This window comes from Apostichopus japonicus, chromosome 14, assembly GCF_037975245.1.
Source record: "Apostichopus japonicus isolate 1M-3 chromosome 14, ASM3797524v1, whole genome shotgun sequence".
NCBI lineage: Eukaryota > Metazoa > Echinodermata > Holothuroidea > Aspidochirotida > Stichopodidae > Apostichopus > Apostichopus japonicus.
Genome location: NC_092574.1, coordinates 8,974,784 through 8,997,135, shown reverse-complemented (window position 1 = coordinate 8,997,135; position 22,352 = coordinate 8,974,784). Strand labels below are relative to the sequence as shown.

General features: G+C 40.0%; 1 protein-coding gene across 4 annotated transcripts in view; it reads left to right on the top strand.

The window, feature by feature from the left end:
* LOC139980075 (cGMP-dependent 3',5'-cyclic phosphodiesterase-like) overlaps positions 1-22,352 on the top strand; it is a 126,876-nt gene that overhangs the window by 22,547 nt on the left and 81,977 nt on the right. For all 4 annotated transcript variants that reach the window (XM_071991441.1, XM_071991440.1, XM_071991444.1 and 1 more), the window contains 2 exons: positions 8,613-8,725; positions 21,838-21,893. In XM_071991441.1, coding sequence (XP_071847542.1) covers positions 8,613-8,725; positions 21,838-21,893 — 169 coding nt within the window. The remainder of the gene's footprint in view (positions 1-8,612; positions 8,726-21,837; positions 21,894-22,352) is intronic.

The window sequence follows — 22,352 nt, the reverse complement described above, 5'->3', positions numbered from 1 at the left end:
AACCATTTAAACTTAGTTAGGTGGCAAACTGTTGCTATTGGAATCAGTACCATTGAATACCAAGATTAAGAACCTTGTCAGTTTCCATTAAAACAGCTTTTTGCAGTGATTTTTAAGGTAGAACATACGAAAATATTCTACAATCTGTTTTATCACATGTGGACTGCTATGTAGCTGAGTCCTCAAATGTGAAATTTTCTTGTTAAAATGAAACATTTGTATCAATAGGTTTATTTTCCCTTAGGTTAGAACAATGAAGAGAAATGGAATCAATGTCTGAATTTAGAGGTTAACACAATTTACATACAGGGGTAGACAAACAAGTTGATGTCTGTATCAAGGTGGTGTTAAAGGGGGGGGGGGGCGGGCACTCATTCATACATTTTACATACATGTTGGTGAATACCTTGGAAAGCAAGAGGGATACAAGAAATATGACCTGCCCTCTATTTATTTGCCTTTACTTTCTTGACCGATTGTTACATTAACAACTAAAATTTTGACAAAAGGCGGCCTCTATTACCGACAGTATAGTAAACATATGTTCTGCGAGGACACATGTATTGAATTAAGGTCTAGTTGTATACTCAAAAAAATTTGAAAATTTTATATAACAATTATATACATGTGTAAGCCCCTCTTTCATTCTATATATCATCTGTAATACAATTGAAGACCTTGTCACACCAGCAGGATTGTTGTTGACACTGCGTCCTTTAAATGCCTTTGTATAAAGAATCCTAATGCTACACCTGACTGAAGTAAGTACTGTAGATAAATTCAACCAAAGTGGAAATTAGATCAGGCTATTGTTTTCAGTTGATCATGCTGATGACAAAAGATACAGCTACAATAGTTCCCCCCCCCCCCCCAAGACTTGTAAAACTATGGACAATGGTATGATCAAATACCTACAGTAGGTTTGGTTTACAGACAGATACAGTAGACAGACAAGTTCACTCTAGAGGTGAGTGAGCTTCAACAAGCCAGAGCAAGCTTAACAGTAGGTATATTGTTTGCTTTTGTCGAAATGTTTGATCTTGGTTCTTTCTGTTCATGAATGCAGTAACAGCAAAATTTGGAGTTCGCAAATTTTCATTCCTGGGTTTGCTTAGAGCTGGTTCAAATGGTCATAGGAACCACATCTGTATTTAGTTATATGTCTGATTTAGTTAAACGCTACACGCCAGCTAGGGCCTTACGGTCCCAAAGTCATCTTTCTCTATTCATTCCTCATACTAACAAAGTCACATATGGAGATTGTTCTTTTAGTGCTGCAGGTCACTGGAATTCTCTTCCCCATCACTTAAGAAATATCACACATATTGACACTTTTAAGAAGCACTTGAAAACTTATCTTTTTAGGCTCGAGTATGGGCATTAATCTTATTCACTTTTCTTTGTTTTATTCACTTTACTGTGCCCATATTTATGTATATTTATATTTTTTATTTTCTTTATTGTGGTTTATTACCCTGTCTTTTATCAGGTTTTACTTTTACTGCTGTTGTTATTACTTTTAGGTTTTCTTTTGTTTGGTTATTTTATATTCCAGGATTTGGTTCTTTTGTACAGTGCTCTTGAGCATGTTTTACTTCTATTTTTACTGCTGTTGTTATTACTTTTAGGTTTTCTTTTGTTTGGTTATTTTATATTCCAGGATTTGGTTCTTTTGTACAGTGCTCTTGAGCATGTTTTACTTCTACTTTTATTGCTGTTGTTATTACTTTAAGGTTTTCTTTTGTTTGGTTATTTTATATTCCAGGATTTGGTTCTTTTGTACAGTGCTCTTGAGCATGTTTTACTTCTACTTTTACTGCTGTTGTTATTACTTTTAGGTTTTCTTTTGTTTGGTTATTTTATATTCCAGGATTTGGTTCTTTTGTACAGTGCTCTTGAGCATGTTTTACTTCTACTTTTATTGCTGTTGTTATTACTTTAAGGTTTTCTTTAGTTTGGTAATTATATATTCATGGTATTGGTTCTTTTGTACAGTGCTCTTGAGCATGTTTTATTTCATGATAACAGCACTTTAATATATGGTATTTATTTATTTATATATATATATATATTATTATATATTATTTATCTGTATCAAAGTGGCATTTTTCACACAAATGTTGTTTTTTTCCTTTGGCCATCGAACAATGGCACAGTAGTCAATTGTCGATGTAGATGGAGAGTGCTTAGGTTGTGAGAAGACAGGTAAGGTTTACACAACAGATATTATACTGTAGGGTTACACAGATAAATTTGCAGTTCAGGACATTATTTACAGTGGGGTGAATCTGAAAATTAATTGCGACCTGAAAACCTTTATAAAGTGGAAACCTTTTTCTCGTACAGTGAGCCATGGGGGATATCAAAAGACTGAAACATTACAAGACTCTAGGTTGTGCTTGTTATGACACTAGCAGCCAAAGTATTGGCGTACTGTTGAATTTTCGTTGTAATCAAGGCCCAGAGAATTACATCGTCTAGAATACTTTGCAGGTCCCCTTCACATTTTTTCAGACACATACAATTTTTTTTTTGGTTCAGCATGTCACCAATGTCGTTTGACTATTCCACAGTCGATAATGTTTTATTCTACAGTGAGCCATGGGGGATACCAAAAAGGTTCTAACAATAATTCACTTACAGTTAGGTACCTCCTTTTCAATACTCTATGAACCAAATTTAGATCTGACATCCAGTTGTAAGTCCAGGCAGGGTGTACCCCACAATTATAAATGCAACCCTGACCCATTTGCAACCGTCTGGATCAGTGTATTTATATAGAGTCTGTCTATATATATAAATGAGTTCCCCCTCAATATTTGTTCAGATACTGTACATTGGTACTTAAACAGGTTTGGCAGCATGTATACTGTACTGAGTACTCGGCTATTCCAGAGTCTTTAATTTGAATTTCACACTCTAGTTCTCATACACTTGTGAGGTAATTCAGTGTCATAATTTGTTGCACCAATTTGATTCTCAGTTATTGATTTCATTGATTTTCTGCCTTTCATAAACAGCCTCAGAACAGAACCCGGGCACGTTTTTAATGGTAACTTTGGAAGCAAGCATTTTGCTATGCATACAGTATATGTGGAAGGGAATGCAATCTAACAAACACTGTCTGACATTACTCATTTTTTTTTTTTTTCTTCCTTTTTGAAGCATCAGTTAAGACATTCAAACGTCACATACATTTTGAACCTGCTGAGGTCCTCCGGAACTCAAAGCATACAGTGAAAAAGGAGCATTAGTTTGATTGTTATCACTTTGCTGTATTGAGGCATTTGAATGAAAACATAAACGATGCTGATGGAACATTTAAAGTGCGTCACGCAAAAATGTGTCTTATCTTACCCATACTAGTATCAATCTGATGCATTTACATATAGATGAAGAAATGATGGTTTCAGACCACTTTGTACTTTAGCCAAACCTTGATTAAAAATACCTATTTGATATGGTCCAGATCCTGAATATCAACATACAGCAAATTAATATTTATACACTAATAGAAATTTATACAGCATATTTAGGGCTTGTCTGCATTGCCCAGATAAAGGGGAATGTTTGCCGTTTGTCATGCAGAGCAAATTTTTGAGCATTTCCCCCTCTCCACCCCCGTCCTCGGACAACCAGGTCTCAGGTTTTGGTTGTCTGACACAACTTTGACTGTCAATATACCGTAGGAGAGATGTGCAGTTATTGTGAATAGAACACCAGCTTTGGGCCAGTAAATACTCCCAGGCCATGGATCATAGAGTGGGACAACCACCATGTGTTTGTTCTATTTCAGTATATCTCAAAAGTGATGGCAGGTGATACCAATTAATCATTTAATCTAATTGAGGTTTTTTTGGTTACAAGGAAATCTGAATTTGATGTTAACAACTAGCCATCCTCTGGACAGCCTCCAGAGCTGATTTTAGTTGTCCTTACAGAAATCTGGTCATTTTTTTGGATGACCATTAAAAATCTGACATGTTATGTTGCATGAGTTTACAGAAGTTCAGACCATTCATCATGGTTAAAACTGTAGATTATCAGCTATCTCTTTCTTTCCTGTACCCCTGCCTGGTCCCCCATTTCAATATATATGTTTAGAACTTTATACAAAATGAGCAAGACGTCTACTGTATGTAACTTAATCTTCAAGTGTGGAGTTGCTAATGTTCATGTCACTTTCAGTGGGCACTTGGAGATAAGAAAACTGAATATTACAATTCCCCCCAAAAAAGAAAAGAAAACAAGTGGTACGGTACAGTGCTTTATTTAGTAATTTGCAATTTACATTTATTTGCATCATGATAAAAACTTGTGTGCTGAAAAGAAGTGTCATTCTCGTTAAAACAGGGTACCACACATTTTGTAGATCTAAATAGGATTCAATTTTTTGTATACAAATAATGTACTAGTCATTAAAATTATCAGAGTGCCAATAATATTATAACAAAGTTGTCCTTTTCTTTTGGAGTATGGTAAGTCTCTTTTCATTAATTATATATGCTTATGTGAGGATGGATCATACACAGTGGTTGGGCTATGTGACTGGGGAGGGTATGATAGGGAAATGCCTTCCCCAGATATCCTCTTGCCCCACCCAGTTGCCCCCCCCCCAATCAGATCTGCTACTTATCCATAATATAGAAGTAGGCTGATTGTTTGTATAAGAAACAGCTTCCAATGCTACGCATAAATGTGAAAAAATTGTCAAATGATAGCACCATATTGCATCTAAGTCACGTTGCTTATAGAAAAATTCCCAAAGGGGAGAGGAAACCTGTCCCCTTAGATCCCTCCCCCATATCAGTGTTACATTTTTGCTCCCCCCACCAAAAAAAACAAATATGGCCATAATGGCCGGCGTGATAAAAAGAGAAAGATGGTTAGAGAGCATCCCAGACCAGAGGTACAGTATAGTGGTATTCCATCAAGGTTGACCTAGTCGTCCGATTTGATTGTGATCAAATTTAGAAAACCTCTGTATTGAAAGTTGAACATATTCCAAAACCGTGACATTTTTCAGTTTGCATAGTGATAATTATTGTACAAGTTTTAATATTTTTATTTTATTTCATTAAAAGTGATTGCATCTAATTTTAGCTACAATGTGTGTGAGGGAGTCAGACAGCTCGCTCATAGTAGCACTGGAAGAACCTTTCTTGGTTCTAGTATTCAAAATGTGTTCAAATGATATATTGTAATTTCTCATGAGCAATGAATTAATGCACAGAACCTGTGACTCATTAAGCATGCTGCACTGGTGCAATGTGTAGTGCATAATTACATTATGTCATTGTTTTATGGCTGTGGGAAAAGTGTTGAAGCTAGTCATCTTAAAGGATGACTTGAGGCACAAAATTAAATTTGGTATGTTGTAATCTAATGAAACGCATGCACTGATAATCAGTCCAGGTTGGACGAAAAATAACCCTTTAAACAGTTGAGGTTCATCAGTTAAAGTGACTGGACTACTAAGTCTAGTACACCTGTCATTATATATTCTTGATAAGACCCTAGTATGAACAGCCTAGTGTACCTTTCTTTTTCACAAAGCTGTTTCCCGTATCTATTTGCTGTACTGCCCAGAGAATGCCCCCCTGGCAACGCTTTTGATTGATACAAGGGTCTTGCACATTTCTTATAAGCTACAGTATCCATATTTTTTCCTTTGATTTTGGCAGATTTGCTTCGGAAAGGCAAAGAAGCCAATCAGGTTTGCCAATTAGGTCCACTTCCCCCAAAATGTTTATTCATGCCCTCCCTCCCGCAGTGAACATTCACTTGGCCTTAGATTAGTTTGTACACTGCGATACGCTCGCTTATTGCTTTGGAAGACACACGATCTCATGCGTAACTTAAGGATGAATAAAGATGATGTGGTTTGCATAAGTTCACGCCCCTCTTTGGAGAAATGTCCAAGACGTTTGTATCGGACAGATCCTCGGGCTTGTAAAATGAAGTGGGCAAGCACATTCGTGATAGGCATAAACGAAATCTGAGGCATGTATGCATGAGAGGAAAAGAGCATTACAAACGACTTGGCCATGACTAGTCATAATAGGTCAGTTTGCCAGAAGCAACACAAAACTCGATGGGAAAGAATAGACAAGTATTATGGCCTCAAATTACATGTTTACAATACATTATGTACACATGTTTCCAATGACAAATGGTGTTGAATGTCATCCAATAAATCTCCCTTGACTGTATGATGTGAAAAGAACATGTTTGGCTTGAGTTATTAGAATTTACAAGAAACAATAGATTAACAAAAGCTTTTATACAGAGGAACCGAGGTAGTCACCTCAAAATCCCTGAGCATTAACGGTGTGTTTATAAAATATAATTTAATGGGTAATACCATGAAAACCTCAATAGCTGGATTGAAACATAACGATGTTGCACTCAAATTAGAACTGTTTTCTCGAACTATAACATATATTATACATATTATAGAACTAAACCTTTGTGTTGTATATTAGGATCAATCTGACCAACCGTTGTAATATTCGTGCACATAATTACCCTGTACATTGACTACTGCTGATACCATTGTAAGGTACAGCACAAAAGTAGATAGATAAAAGCATATTTCCACTCACGAATAACATTTGAACTGATAATCATAATAATAGCCCAGTTTGGTAATAAAGTTTAAATATACTGTATCCATCCAAGCTAATTTCATTTTTCACTGATAGCAATAAAGATTAATTAAAGACAATAATAAGGATAAAGGGTGAATTACTATTGATCTTGTATTTTGCATTATAAAATCACATTACACTATAATGCATTTAAGGCAAACCTGTTATGTATACCAACAAAGTAGCAAGCAATAGGAAATTTGAATAATCAATATTCAGATTATTTTCACATCATGATAATGATACATGTGTTGATAATTTGTATATATATATATGTTGCATACTTGTATATGGAGATACTGTACAGTAGTACTATACAACACCCAGCACTTCTTAAAATGCCAAAGCCCTCAGTTCATGTGAGATTCTGTGGTAGTGCTACAATGCTTTTGAATTAATGAAGGAGAGCTATCTACATATTTGCACAGTGTACAGATTGATTTGAAAGGCAATTTGGAGCATATTTGTCTGTTAGTTACAATAAGAGAAATATTGTCATCAGCATGCATGCATGTTAAGTCAACTTTCCATACAAAGCAGATCTTTTGCATTTTTTTAGGGCAACTGATGAGCAACTTTCATAGTTCTCTTTCCTGTGGTAGACAAATATGTGGTTAACCAATTTGTTGATCACCAGATAATCTGTAACAGATCATCATGTCTTCTTTATTCACTATGCAATTATCCCAATTAAATACAGTATTGTGGTTTGAAACCTGGTGATCTTAATAAATACTCTGAAAATTGGTAGTTACGGAACTACTTGCAGTGTGGAATGGTTGTTAGCCCTGTTAGGGGGCATGTATGTGAGATATATGCTTGACTTTGAATAAATCCAATCTACTAGTCATTTCCCTAACTGTAGATGTGGTAGTGAACATTGTTCATTTCAGCTAGATAGAACCTTTGTTGCCCCATCACAAAGGCCAGAATGATGTGCATATCCCAGTGCTTTTAACATAAAAAGATATCAGGTCTCATCTCCATGCATTTAAAGTTAGAACTTCAGTGCTGGAAGGTCTCATCTTCAAACATTCGAGGAATGGAGTACTTATTGGTCTCATCTTCATAGATTCAAGGGATGGAACACTGGTCTCATCTTCATAGATTCAAGGGATGGAGCAGTGGTCTTTTCATAGATTCATCCTGGGGCCCCCTCTTCTGAAATAATGTTAGTGCTAAAAGTTAGCTACCTGTACAAACATAATTCTTCTCAAAACAAGGTACACAGGGAAACTATTGTAGCACAATTTTCACACAGGCATTCCTCAATTTTTACTAATGTTTTGATTGGCAGTAACTTCTTATCTACCGTTACTTGTCTCTCACTCCCCTCCCTCCCTCCCCCTCCCTCCCCCTCCCTCCCCCACCCCCTCCCACGTCTTCCTGAAACCACCACTGGTTTAAATACTGAGTAGCTGCTATGATCCTAACTTGCATGAAATGGACTAATTACTTTACAGTGACATAGTGTGAAGTGATGATTGAAATTGAATGCCATTCATAATGTCCCTCTGATGCATAATATTACAGATGTATATATATGAATTCACATGATACATCATGTACTCCTCTGGTCATTATCTCTACTATACCTGCTAAAATAATTAATAGCACCGAGAACGTCAGTATAGATAAATTCCAATGATTAGAAATGACTATCAAGGGCCTTTCATGGTCATAGCAGCTATATAACACTAGGTGTGAACATTTTTGTTGAATAAAAGTGTACTTTGCATGTCGTCGGTGCAGTATCACTCAATAATTGAGGATTAAATACCTTACGGGGCTATTTACCCAGAGGTGTGAAACTCCTTACCACAGATCATTGCAGGGAAACAGCATATATCCTAAGGAAAGAAATTGTCTGGCTGATCCAGACAGTGGTGGATGCTAAAATTCCGAAGAACGTGGCATTTAACAAGTGGAGTTTCTCTTTTCCATTCGTTTGAAATCACGCAGGAAATTGAGAGAGGAGAGGACGAGAATTATTGAGAGCCGAGGTCTTGATGCAGAGGATCCTCTGTGGGGTTTACTACCATCTGGTAGAGGTGTGCTGCCGCATAACAGAGCTGGTGAGTTCAAAGATCGGTTTTTTGTTTTTGTTTTTTGCATTAATTAGGTTCAACAAACTCGTAACGGAAAGGATTGACACTTTTTTTTTGCAGTTTCTTTCGAACGGTTCAGTTGTAAAGAGTACATTACGTGGGTAGATTAATATGAATCATGTATTTTTGAAATAATTGATGATTTATGGGATAGATAAGCTTCAGAAATAAAATAACTTAGTGACCCATTTACCAAATTTTGACAAGTAAAAGTCTGAAAAACTTTTGGCAAATGAAATGTTCAAGTTAGTGAATTTAACATGCTCCAATTGGCATTGTAAATATTGGACTACCGGAGCTGATATGATTCTTGTCCATACAACTTTACAAATTCCACTGACATTACACTCATAGTGCTCAGTCATTAGAATGTAAGCTGTCTGTTTCAGGGACAATTAAGTTCCTTAAAACAGAATATTGGCCCATGCCAATTTAGCAGTGGATTGGATACCTTTAATGTATTTTCTGTCATTTCTTAACGATATTCTTCATCCGTCATAATATCTCAAATGACTTACTCCTGTTTTCTCTGTCCCCTCTAAAGTCATGCACTTTCCCAGACATACTTAACAGGTTAAACAATTGGTAGCATTATCAGCACTGTGCCCCCCCCCCCAATGTGCACTTTCAAATGATAGGCCAGAACCCACAGACTAATTATGCGTTAAATGGGACGTAACTAACATTTACTTCATTTCTTTGCTTACCTGTCTCCCCACTACATCTTCACTCTCAGCCAGAACTAAGATAGTTCAACTATTTAGCTTGCTCGAAGGATAGGTTGTTAAATATTTGTAACCAACTGGCAGCTAATAATCGCCCACATCCTCCAATAAGGACCTAAGTTTAAGTAGTCATAAATCTTTTCAATAGTATCCGTATTTAGTGCTCAGTACAACAGTGATTATATAGTTTATAAATGATAATGATGTGGTACATTGTTCTTATTGTACAGTACATACGTAGTACCAAAAGTGTGTACTTCTAAGATTTGTATACATTTAATGTACAGTTAAGTCAGCCTATACTATAAATTCATGGCTGGTTTTGGATATTTTCCAACCAGAGAGTTAGTTCACTCAGATGATCAGAAGAACCAAAAATCCAGCCTTTGGGAATTATTTGAAAATATCATCATCATCATAAGATGAACTGCAAATTACGTATTAAGGCAGTTTTGTATTGATAAATAGATATATATGGTTTTATATGATGTTCTATATTAAATGTACCATTATGTCCTTTCAAAGGTAAATATTGATTGACTGCACTCCTCTGTAACCTATCTCGACCATACATATTGCACTATCCCATCTACATAACCTATTAACTGGTAACATTTTAACACTGTGCCCCCCCCCCACCATTGACCCTCCTCCGAGTTAACGTCCATCACATCGACGTTCCGAATCTACCATTTGAGAAGTACAGTAATCTATTCTGGTAGCGATATCCTTCCTTAGGGTTCACACTTTTCTTTGATGATGTTATTTAAGTAGGTTATAAACAAAGCTGTGCTAAATCACATATTCTGTCATTATTAACATAAAACTGTAAACATGTCCAGAGGAAAGGACTGACACAAATGGTCAGATTGCATCTCCTTCTAGTCAAACCCGTGAAGTAGAATACTAGAATAAGTACAAACCTCTCAGACTGTCATATGACTGTTTTCTTGACAGCGGATTGGTGAGATCAGGAGGGCTCTATAGCAAACCAATTTGCTCAGTAATTGGATAAAACCTGGATTATCGATCAATATATCACATTTGTTGTTCCGTAAACCTAGAAGTATCAAGCCACTAGGAATTAATGACGGGCGAACAGGTTTTTTTTTCTTCCGACTGATAATCCAAGCTAATGACATGAACTAATTCTTAGGTATATATTGCATGGTTTTGATTGGTTACTGGCTTGTTGGTTGATAATTCTTTATGTTTTGTCAGGCAAATTGAGAAACCCCATTAATTTGTGTTACTACTTTATATGCTAAAAGCAAGCATTCGCAATTCCTTTCCCACACATGTTGGAGATTTGAATTCCTAAATTATAGACATCAAATTTATATGTACATGAAGCATGTGGATGATAAGCACTGTGACTAACATTGAAATTTGATAGACATCCTGTGACACCCTTTTACCATTTCCATTTCTTCTTAGCTTCGTAATGTTACTTTCTGGAAATTGTTGCAAAGTATGTTGCTGGAAATGAACAGTTTAGCTATTCAATCTATGGTCTATGGTAAAGAATTCACATATTCCCTATTATATACCGGTCGGTAGTTTTAAGAAATTAAATATGATAGCATGTTATCGAAATGGAAGCACAAAACATCGTTACGGGCCAACTTTATCGTAGAATATGAAATACCAGCACAGATCTTTTTTGTAACATGGAAATCAACAGCAAAATAAAGAGTGCACATGTATCTCCAAAAGCTGCACAGCATATGACACTGTCATATCAGGAGAATTATAACTTCCAAAAAGGAAGGGTTTGGTATAATTTGAGTTCGAGTTTATTTCCACAGTGCAAATATACAAATAGTACAACATTTTTACAAGGAGGTGTAGGAAGACTGGGGGCGCATAGCTTATTCCAACAAGTCCGCCTTGACAAAAAGTATTAGATAACATTTGACACAAAGGAAACAGAAAAGTTATGACCACGTAGGAAGAATAATTACTAATAATCACTATTTAAACTTTGTTATTACAAATGAATCATGTTTTGATTGTGGCAATAAGGAAGGAAGGAAGGAAGGAAGGTGGGGATGGGACTTACTGTACTGAAATATGGTTCATATATACTGTCAATTATGTATGTTTATCCGTGAGGACCTGTCTCTAAATCCAAACAGGGATTTTGTGCCTTTATCTTTCTTTTGTCTGGTGTAAGTTTGGTGGTTAAACAGGCTACAGTTTATTTGATAGAGCTGCAAGTACAGTTGAACAGTGCATGACTTATCAAATGTCAGATCTATAAAGTTTTCAATCCATTCATAGTCTCCGATTTCTTCTTTACAAAAAAGGGCACTGGAGACAAAACTTTTTAAAGAAGAATTGTGAGGAATAAGAAGAATTATTTACAGTTATTTTAGGTAATTTTGATTTGCATGGGTTTGATATGGATGGAAGACAAGGTGCTTGTAGGTAGTAGGCCTATGTACTGGAACATATTCATTGTCAGCATGTTGAACACTAATTCCTCTCATGGGACCAACTGGTGTAGAATCCCCACCTTCGGCTGCATTGGCTTAGAAAATATCTAGTGATTGGTTTGTATTTGCTGTTATCAGGGAGCACTTGGGGTTCAAGTAGCCAATGTTCTGTGGTACTGTATGAGACATGATTGCTATGTATGTTGTACCAGGGACCCGTTACCCTGTACCGGTCAGGTCCACAAGTTTGTAGGTGGCCATAAGTGTCACTCACACCTGGAAGGTGCTATACTCTACACTATTAAAGCACTGTTCCAAGTACTTTCATGGTTGCATCAATTAAGGTAGCAGTTAGTAACTCCCTTGAAATGTCATGTCAGTCACATAGATCTGTAGGATGAGTTGTAACACTATACACCAAGAAACTGTTCCATGTAGCCAATTTGCATAATTAGGTAGCAAGTTACTCCCTGACAGTGGCATGTTATTCACATCTGGAAGATGGGACTCTATACCAAGGAACTGGTCAAAGTAGAGGAACTGGTCAGTAGAGGTCAAAACCTGAAAGCCTTGTAAAGTTGATGTCTCAAGAAAGGTAATGTTGACAAATGGAATACTTAGCATGGGCTGTGCACAATGAGGTAAAGGTCTACAGTCTTTTAGTCAGAGTCACAGTAGCTGAAAATTTGAAGATGTTAAAATTCTTTTTATCTTCATCCATAAATCGTGTATATGCATGGAGCATCGCTGTGATGATCTTGATGTACAACAAGCTAATAGTTTTACTAAAGTGAAAATCTGCATTGTGATGATAATTCAAGTATCCAAATCCCAAAACGAGATACCAAAATTAATACCAAAGATGATTTAGGAAATTCAGCTTTTTCAAATATGGCAGGTAGCCATTGGGAGAATCTTCGCTCTGGTTCCTTCGTCCTGAAAAAATTCAAATGGCAATATTTTGCCTGTATAATATCTCTTATTTAATTTGCTTCTCACTAACTGTACCTGATCCCCGACAACCTTGGCACTCTCTCTACAGTGCCTGAATGAACTGGTATCCTTTTTAGCACTGGACAAAGATAAGGACATGGGAAGTAGGGATCTATCAGATATGTACCACAGTACACTGTTCATAATACATACTCAACATTTGAGGGATATGTTTGCAAAAGTCTCTCCATAAAACATATCTACCAGCATGCTGTTTTTAATATCCACTTATTTAGCATGTATACATATTCTGAATGAAACTTTTACCTTTCTCAATTACTAAATTCACATACTATACTATAACACCATCATTTAACATACAGTACTATCAGCCTGACTTCTTCTCTGTGCATACTTTGTACTGTACATAAACTGTATCCAAAGTTAGTTTCATCGCAATTCTATTTATCCACAGGAATATTTATTAATTTTTGCTAATCATTCTTGTATTAAAGTTCTGTAGATCGATGCATGTTGTTTACTGCCCATATTTTAATTAGCTTTATAATATAAAGGCCATATTCCGTATGTTTGCATTTGACCACTTATGCATCATTATAGGTACCAAAACAATGTTTTTGCACATGATATCTTTCTCCTTTTCCAAATATTGAGGCTATTACCTTGAGGTATCTGTGCAAATACAGCATTAATCCATTGCAGGGGCGATCATCACAATTATAAGCTAAAAATAAAGTTATGTCGGTGCTCCCTACAGTCCCATCTAAATCTCTTGCTGTGATATTATACTTTAATATGATATTATACTAAATTGATGTTGGATTGTTTGTAAACAAGTGAGACCACAGCAAGTGGTCTCAGAATGTCGGTGTCCTTTCTATGGCTCAATCCTGCTTTTAACTCAGATGTTCATTAATTCTTACAGAACTACTGAATTAAGTGCTGAATTATTGTACAGTTATAAGCTATACATCCGCTCTTCCTAAAATGTTTGTATAATGCTCAAATATTATGTTTATAATGTAGTCTTGGTTTTGACAATTAAATTGTTACATTTACTGATCTGATACATAGTTAAAATTAGAGTAGAAAGTACAGTAGGGTTACATTGACTTTTTGTTATTGGTGCAAAATAAAAACTAAACAAGGTCAACCGTACATTAGTAATGACCTAAATGTGAAAAGGAAATAAATGATAATGAAAGAAATTTAGTTAAAGGCAAGCCTCGTACTTGAGACCTTTTGTGTTCTTAATCAATTTTGAAGATAATTAAAGGCAATTAAAAAGTCAATTTAAAAAAAAGGCAATTAAAAAGTTAAAGTCAAATATTGTATTTATACTGTAGTTTTGGTTTTGACAATTAAATTGTTACATTTACTGATCCGATACATAGTTAAAATTAAAGAAGAAAGTACAGTAGGGTTAAATTGACTTTTGTTATTGTTGCAAAATAAAAACTAAACAAGGTCAACCGTACATTAGTAATGACCTAAAGGTGAAAAAGGAGATAAAATGATAATGTAAGAAATTTAGTTAAATGCAAGCCTCGTACCTGAGACCGTTTGTGTTCTTAATTTACTTCGTTCCCCACTTACCTGTCTCCCCACAACCTATGCACCGCATTCTACCGTGTCTAGAATGCCCTGGTAATCTTTTAACACTGTACACCCTCACTGGCCCAAATGGCCTTCCTTCATTTTTCTACCCACAAAGTGTCTCAATGTGTTTTTCGGAGTTAGAAAAATTTTCGCGAAATTCGCCCGGATTACCTTGGATTTATACTCTAGAAGTTTCCTATCAGGACTTCTGCACTTCCAAGGATCTTTTCCAGCCTGATAAGTATCCTTTTCTTGTAGGGAAGGGTGTTTTTGGGGGCTGTTTTTAGTGTACACTCTCGCCCATGCGTTCGTTTTTTCTTACGTAACGTTTTTAGGGTAACAGGTAGTAGCTCTGCGAGACTACTTCGTTCGTTGCCTATACCGCCTTGTTTACGCGGATAGGCATATATTTTCGTATGTACATGTTTCAGCTTTTCTTACTTTAAAAGATAATATGTTTTGCTTGTTTCATGTACCTTCGTTACTTCTTACGCCTTTGTGTGGGTTTTCCCCTTGTAGCGTAATTTGTAGCGTTGCCTATACCGCCTTGTTTACGCGGATAGGCATGTTTTTCCGTATGTACATGTGTTTCAGCTTTTCTTACTTAGCATAAGATGTTTTGCTTTCATGTACTTCGTTAATTTTTACGCTTTCAGTGTGGGTTTTCACTTTTGTAGCGTAGTTGTAGCCACGTTCCGATATCTCCTAACTAGTCGAGATAGTCGGCTCGTTTCGTTGTTTTTCATGTTAAGACGGGAGTATCCTTGATTTCATATATTGTTGTATATTTTCATGTTTCCTCCAGTTGTTGCTACGTGCGCGCCCTGAGTCTCATGACTTGGGGTGTACCTCGTAGCCTTGTTCCCCCCTCCGCTGGTTCGCGGTTAGGGGGTTCTCTCCCTTATATACATGTTTCCTCCTTTTACAAGTTTTCGATGCATATATGTTTAGTTACGTTGCTTCCATATGTCGGAAGTGTTTCTCCTTGTAACGTATCTTGTAAGCCGCGAACTCCTATCCAATACTAGGCGGTTCGATTACGTTGTTGTTGTTCTTGTTTGAACCTTCATATATTTGTACATATTTTCATGTTCTCCATGGGTTTCGCTACTCGTGCACCTCCTAAGTGTCGGGAGTTTTCACTTGGGGCGTATCTCGTAGCCTTGTTCCTCCCTTCCCGCTCTGTACGCGGATAGAGGGGTTCTCTCCCTTGTTTACATGCTTCGTCCTTTTCCTTCATGTATTCTGGTTACGTGTTCGCTTCTAAGTGTGGGAAGTTTTTCACTATTGTAGCGTACCTTGTAAGCCGCGAGCCTCTAGCGGGGCGCGTTGTTTTTGTCACGTAACTTTACTCTCTGTTAGCATACTCCCACCCTACTTCCTCCTTATAGTCGTTCCGTTTGATACGTTAGACTATTTGCTGTTAGTCTCTCCTTAACGTGGGTTTCTCAGACATGTCTCGAAGCCACCTTAAATGTGTGAACTGTTCCGAGACCTCTGTCTAGTCTGTTTTGTTTTCACACCAGACAGTGGCAGCACATCGACACCTGGCTAGCAGGCCGGGACAGGTTAGATCTATCACCGAACCCACAGTTCCCCTGGAGGGAATCGGAGGAGAGACAGGAGATGAAGAGGAAGTGAGAGAGTTGGTGGGAGTTGAGATGGAGAGAGGCCAGGAGAGGGCCGGAGAAGAGAGAGAGAGAGAGAGATGGAGATTTGCCACCCAAGGTGCCGGCGCTGTCCGGATGTACCACCAAGGGCTGGGGCAAGGGCAAGGCTCAAGGCCAACCAAAAGCCCATGTGAGAGAGAGAGAGATGCAGATTTTGCCACCCAAGGTGCCGGCGCTGTCCGGATGTACCACCAAGGGCTAGGGCAAGGGCAAGGCTCAAGGCCAACCAAAAGCCCATGACAAAGACGGCCAGAGCGGACAGTCCGTCCGGGTCGCAGAGAGCGGCACCCGTTGTGGTGCGCGCAAAGAGAGGGGCTCCGGAGAGCCAGGGTCCGGCGAGACCTCAGAAGGAGCCCGGAACAGACGTTCCCCTCCGACCCAAGGAAGGCTAGGCTCAAGGCCAATAAAAAGCCCTTTAGAAGTTCCGACCGGAACGGACGGAATGTCCGGGTCGAGGAGAGTGGTACCCGGCGTGGTACGCACACAGAGATAGGCTCCGGGAGCCCGAGTCCGGCGAGAGAGGCCGGAGGAGAGAGAGAGAGAGAGGAGAAAGAGATATTGCCCCCCAAGGTCCCGGCACCGTCCGGATTCTATGACCAAGGGGGAAGGCAAGGGCAAGGCTCAAGGCCAATAAATAGCCCATTTGAAATTCCGACCGGAATGGACAGAATGTCCGGGTCGAGAGGAGTGGTACCCGGCTAGGTACGCACACAGAGATGGGCTTCGAGAGACCACGGGTCCAGCGAGACCTCACAGGGAGTGCGGAACCGAGGTTCCACTCCGGATCCCAGGAGTCGGTCCCGGAGCAGGGAACCGATGAGATCAACAACTGCTGGGCCCCCAGAACGGGGTAGTAAGGGCAAACGCCCAATCCGAAAGGAAAGCCGGCTGGAGCGAGGTTCCCACGGCAAACGGAGATATACTTATCCCCAGCCTCAAAGTTAATCCCGCCTCCAAGAGGGGGAAGAGTCTCTTTCATCAGGGGAGTGTTGCCCCCCGGAACTAGCAGCTTGAGCTGCGACGACAGGTTCGAATCAATTGCGGAAAGACACTGCAATCGCTACACCATTTATCATTACACATCCCGAATGTGTGTTTAATAAGTACCAGCAGAAACCAGGACATGACATAGATTTCCTGTGCATTCATGGGTCATATTCTCCTCGCTAATTATATTTCTCTCTCGTTATAATTCATCGCCATATGTCTAGGTTTGAAACCTTGCTTATGTTTTGTTGTTTAAAACGCTGGTGGAACCCCCTCCAGAGCATGTTAAAAGGCGCAAACTGAAGCGATTCTAGTACAGTCTCGTTACTTAGTACCTTGGCAACCTGCCAAGAAGAGAACGTTCTCGAAGCTTGGCAAAGTGCCAGGAAAACGAAGCCTTCCAAGAGTCTTGGCAAACTGCCAAGACAATATTCCCGCGCTGTGTATTTGTTATGAGAGGAGGGGGGGCCAAGCAGTCACCTGGATTGACACGTGTAAGCTCAACGTTTGCTGCAACGAGCTGTCGACTACGTGAGCGATCCCATGGAATAAACCTCTCTCTCTATTTTTTGGGTGAATTTCCAAGACAAACGCGTTAGTAGTAAGTTGGAAAAGGGGTAGGATAAAACCCCAACAAAGGTACAAGCGCTAACGCGCTCCGAGCATACAGTATGCGCTTCGTGAATAATGTTCGATGTTCCCGACATTTTAAGCACAGTTGCATTTCGTAGCACCTGATAGCCTAGTCGTGGCTATGCGCTAGGTGGTTTCAATAGGAAGTTGGATACTTCTACTGTACTACACTACGAAATTGACACGTCTCGACATGGAGAGATTTGAGGAGTAACGGGTACGTTATCATAACATTTATTACGTGTTTATTACGTTAAATGTGGTGTGGTAAAAACGTCGACATAACGTTTCTATGAGATATTAATGTTGTATTAATGTTATATTATTGTCTTAACGTAAATCGTTTTGAAATATGAGCCTGAAAACGTTTTCGGTGACATACCTCTTACACCACTCATAACGTTGTCATAACAAAACACTACATGCTTAGTAACGCTTTTGTGTTTGCTGAGTAACTCCCCGGGCTCCGTTAAGCAGCCAGGGATTTATGAGGTGGATTTTCTACAAACCCACCCTCTCACCATCTTCACAGCCCCTGTTGGGAGTTTGTTTCTGATGAGTAGGTCTATAGCTCAGTTAGCTCAGGGTTAAAGCCTTTCACTCATAAGGTCCCCGATTCAGGCCACCCCAAGATTAATGTATGTTGTCCAGCTACAGAGTTGTTGACTTTTCATAATCATGGACGTTAAATTTGTATGTAAGAGACTGACTTCAGTCAGCTTGCAGCTTGGTTAAGCCAGTGAGGCTTCTTCTCATGTTCCTACTTGCAAGATGATCCTAAATACGTTCTTAAATACATACATATAATTGTAGGAGTCACATAAACAGTAGCATTGTAGCTTTGTTTAAGATTCTGATGAAGCAAACTATCCATTCAGTACTCAGTCTCATTTTTTGTAGCAGGGCAGCATTGTTTAAGATTCCGTACTCACTCAGCAGAGTGAGATTCTGTACCTTCAGTACTCATTTTTAGAGAGTACTGTGGTCAAGTGGTGAAGGCAGTGGACTGGTGATCTAAGGCTTGCAGGTTTGAGTCCTGGCCGGATCATTCAGTTGTTTCCTTGGGCAAGGCACTTTTTTGTCAGTGCAGCTTCCCATCCAGAAGATACTTGTCTCTATGCTTGACAGGTTTTCGTTGACCGGAGTAATATTGTTAGGCGCCTCAGGCATCATTATCTTTCAATAGGTCTACGCCTTTTCTTTCCCCAATATTATGATTAATATTTTTTAGCATGGAAAGAACCTCCATTAAACCTCCCTACAGGGTACAGCTTAGCATCATCAGGACATTCCTTTTCTTCAGAGTTTTCTGATTGCAACGGGTTGATAACTGAAGGAGTCATCAACGGTACTGTGGTATTGAATCAGTACTGCGAGTGCGGCTGTCCTGCAAGCACTAACAAGGTCACCAAGCAGGCCGCTGTCCTTGACTTCTTTAGCAGCAGATACACAGGGTTGGGCTCTCTGGAGCCCTCCGGCGCCCAGGTACAGGGCTTTTGACTACCATCCTCTCAGACAACACGACGGTGGTAACATACTGTAGCTACGTCAACAGACATGGCGGCACCAGGTCAGAGAGATATTGCCGTCTGGCAAGGGAGACCCTCACCACAGCTACAGAATCTAGCATGGCCCTACAAGTCTCTCAGATAGCCAGAAAGGAGAATGTGATGGCCGATGCTCTGCCCAGGGGACAGCTCCACCCTGACGAGTGGACCCTTTTGCAACGAACATGAAGTAGGTTTTTCCACATGTTCAGCAGACCTCTGATAGACCTGATTGCGACACAGGGCAACAATGGGCTGCTCATCTTTGTTCAGGCGGCCCACCCGCAGGCCTTCCACATAACGCCAGGTCCCTGTCGCGAAACGGACCGGAAGCTTACATCTTCCCCCTCTTGGCATGGTCAGCCATCATAGTGGCCCCGCTGACCCCGGTTCGGGCAAAAGTTATCCAGCTCCTAGCGGACGAGCCAGCGATCCTGCCGGACAAACCACAGTCGGTTGTCCCATAGACGGGGCGCTGGCTCACCCGGACAGCAAGGGCCTACAATTAGGTGCCTGGAAATTGTCTGGTGTTTCCTTAGACAGAAAGGACTTTGGCCGCCAGAGTGAGAACAACCTTGGTACTTACGTTTTCTGCCTACGGAGATTCGGAGTATGCCGAACGAGACAGACTCTGCCTACCATGGCCTTTCTAACCTTGATCGCCGACTCCTTACCCACTGTTCCAAGAAGGGAGGCAGGGTTTAGACGATCAAAAACTTTCGTTCGGCTGTTGCCGCCTTCCATCAGGGGCTTCCCCTACGGCTCCACGCCAGGCAGCAACGGCTCGCCTTGACTAAGGTGCCTTCAGTCCTACGGTTTGTGGGATGCTGATAGTTCTCGACCCCTCCTTCTTCGCTAGAACCAGGTTTGGGCTCTCCTACCGGGAGACATCATCATCCCAGAGATCAAGACCTTCTCTTTGATCCCCGAGGACAGACTACAGTATGGTTTCCCATTAGGGCACTGAAGTGGTACCTCAACAGAACACAAGATCTCTTGGGTACTTCGACATCTCTGTTCTTCCTCCTTCGAGTGCCCCACTCAGCAGCCTGGGAGGATACCTTGTCCCGCTGTTTGGTGGAAGCCGTCCGCCCTCTGGCTACAGGTCCAGGCAGATCCACGGCTCACAACAGCAGGGGTTTCACTGCTTCTACAGCCCTGTTCGCAGGTTTTCCAATAGTGGACATCTGCAAGACGACGGCGTGGAAGACTCCAATCGCTTTGTCGCCTGCTACTTATCGGACATATCACAGGCCGATTTTGCTTTGGTCGCTCGATGATACGAGCTCCGGGGGGTCCCACCCCTCGGGCCTCCCACCATCGGACAGTGCCACTCGGTGCATAGGTTGTGGGGAGACAGGTAAGTGGGGAACGAAGTAAATATTATAAAACTTACTGGTTTATATATTTACGAGTGACCCACTTACCTGTCTCCATTTCCCGCCACCCTCCCCCGAGGGAGGTGGGACGCAGCCGGACGGGGGAGCGGTCGTTCGACCTGACTCATGACTCCTCGCGTTTCGTCGATAGACATCGCCACCCCCTGGGTCGCCTGCGGCTACTTGTCTATCGGTGGGTGTTGTTTCCTTAGTTCGGTTTACCAGGTTACTCTTTACCATCTAAGGTAGTATGGGCCTCGTCCCCTTGTTCAATTAGGCCTCTGTTAGTGTAAGGGGAGGCACGCCTACGGGGTGACGGAGGGCGGACCCCCACCCCGACTGTTCAGGGTGGGCTCCACCCTCCGCCTGGAGGCGTCAGCAGTCTTTGTTAGCGTTAGATTTTTCCTTCTCGGCGAGCTCGGCGGGTGGCAGGGTTTACCCGCCACCCTCCCCGAGGTCGCGTCAGGGGCCACTTTGTGGGAAAGTGGTCTCAAAATGAAGGAAGGCCATTTGGGCCAGTGAGGGTGTACAGTGTTAAAAGATTACCAGGGCATTCTAGACACGGTAGAATGCGGTGCATAGGTTGTGGGGAGACAGGTAAGTGGGTCACTCGTAAATATATAAACCAGTAAGTTTTATAATATCAATTTTGAAGATAATTAAAGGCAATTAAAAATGAATATGGAAAGTAATAGTTGAATTTCTGCAGTTGGAGTGCTTTGCCGTGCATCATCGTTCAATGAAGATTTATTTACCCATGTGGATGACATGTTTGGTAAAACTAGGAGGCTTAAAGTGGTTACCATCTAATTTTAGTCATCACTTAGTCATTCAAACTGTTGTTTTTACGTGTACACAAATGAGATAAATTTACAAATATTCGCTGCAATAGTTGTTGCAGTAACTTTAAAGTGATTGTGCTTACTGTAAATTATATTAATCGGAACTATTCAGTGTAAAATCTGATGGAAGAATAATTCTCTTCCTGATCTCTTCCTGAAATGAGATTTTATGTGTTTCCAAGTTGCCTGTAGATCTGTCTAACTCTATACTTTAGTAAACTTACTCACATACAAATTTGGTGTTCTGTAAACCAGTGTTATTAACGAGTCAATTATGCCTGTCTTTTAATGTTTCCTTTTTTCAGTTGTATGCTCCCCTGTTCTTGAGTTCGGAACTGACAGGCTTTTAGGCGTTTTAGTGGTAAGTATACTGCTGTCTCACACACCATTGTGAATATATATATAATGATTATATTTTATCATCAGAGCTTGTGATCAATACCAACAGATATGCGAGCAGACTTTTCATTTCTTAGCAAGTCAGATAAAATGCCATAAATATTCAAATTAGTGTTGCCAGTTTCCGTTTGTTTTTTGAAAGGTAAAGGACTGTTTATCAGAACTGTTTTACAATTTAAATGGTACAATATATCCAAGACTGTCCGTTTACATGTGAACATGGAGCATACATGAGTGTAGGCCTACACAAAATTATGACCAAGGACTTCTTCTAAGTTGAAGCTAAAATGTACTAAACATAAGAGGGCAAAAGATATAAATGTACATTCCTCCTTCCTGTTTCTTTGTAAAACAATGAGGGCACCCGAATGCTCCGCACACAGCGTGAAATGACAAGCCTAACTTTCGCTCTACAGCTGTA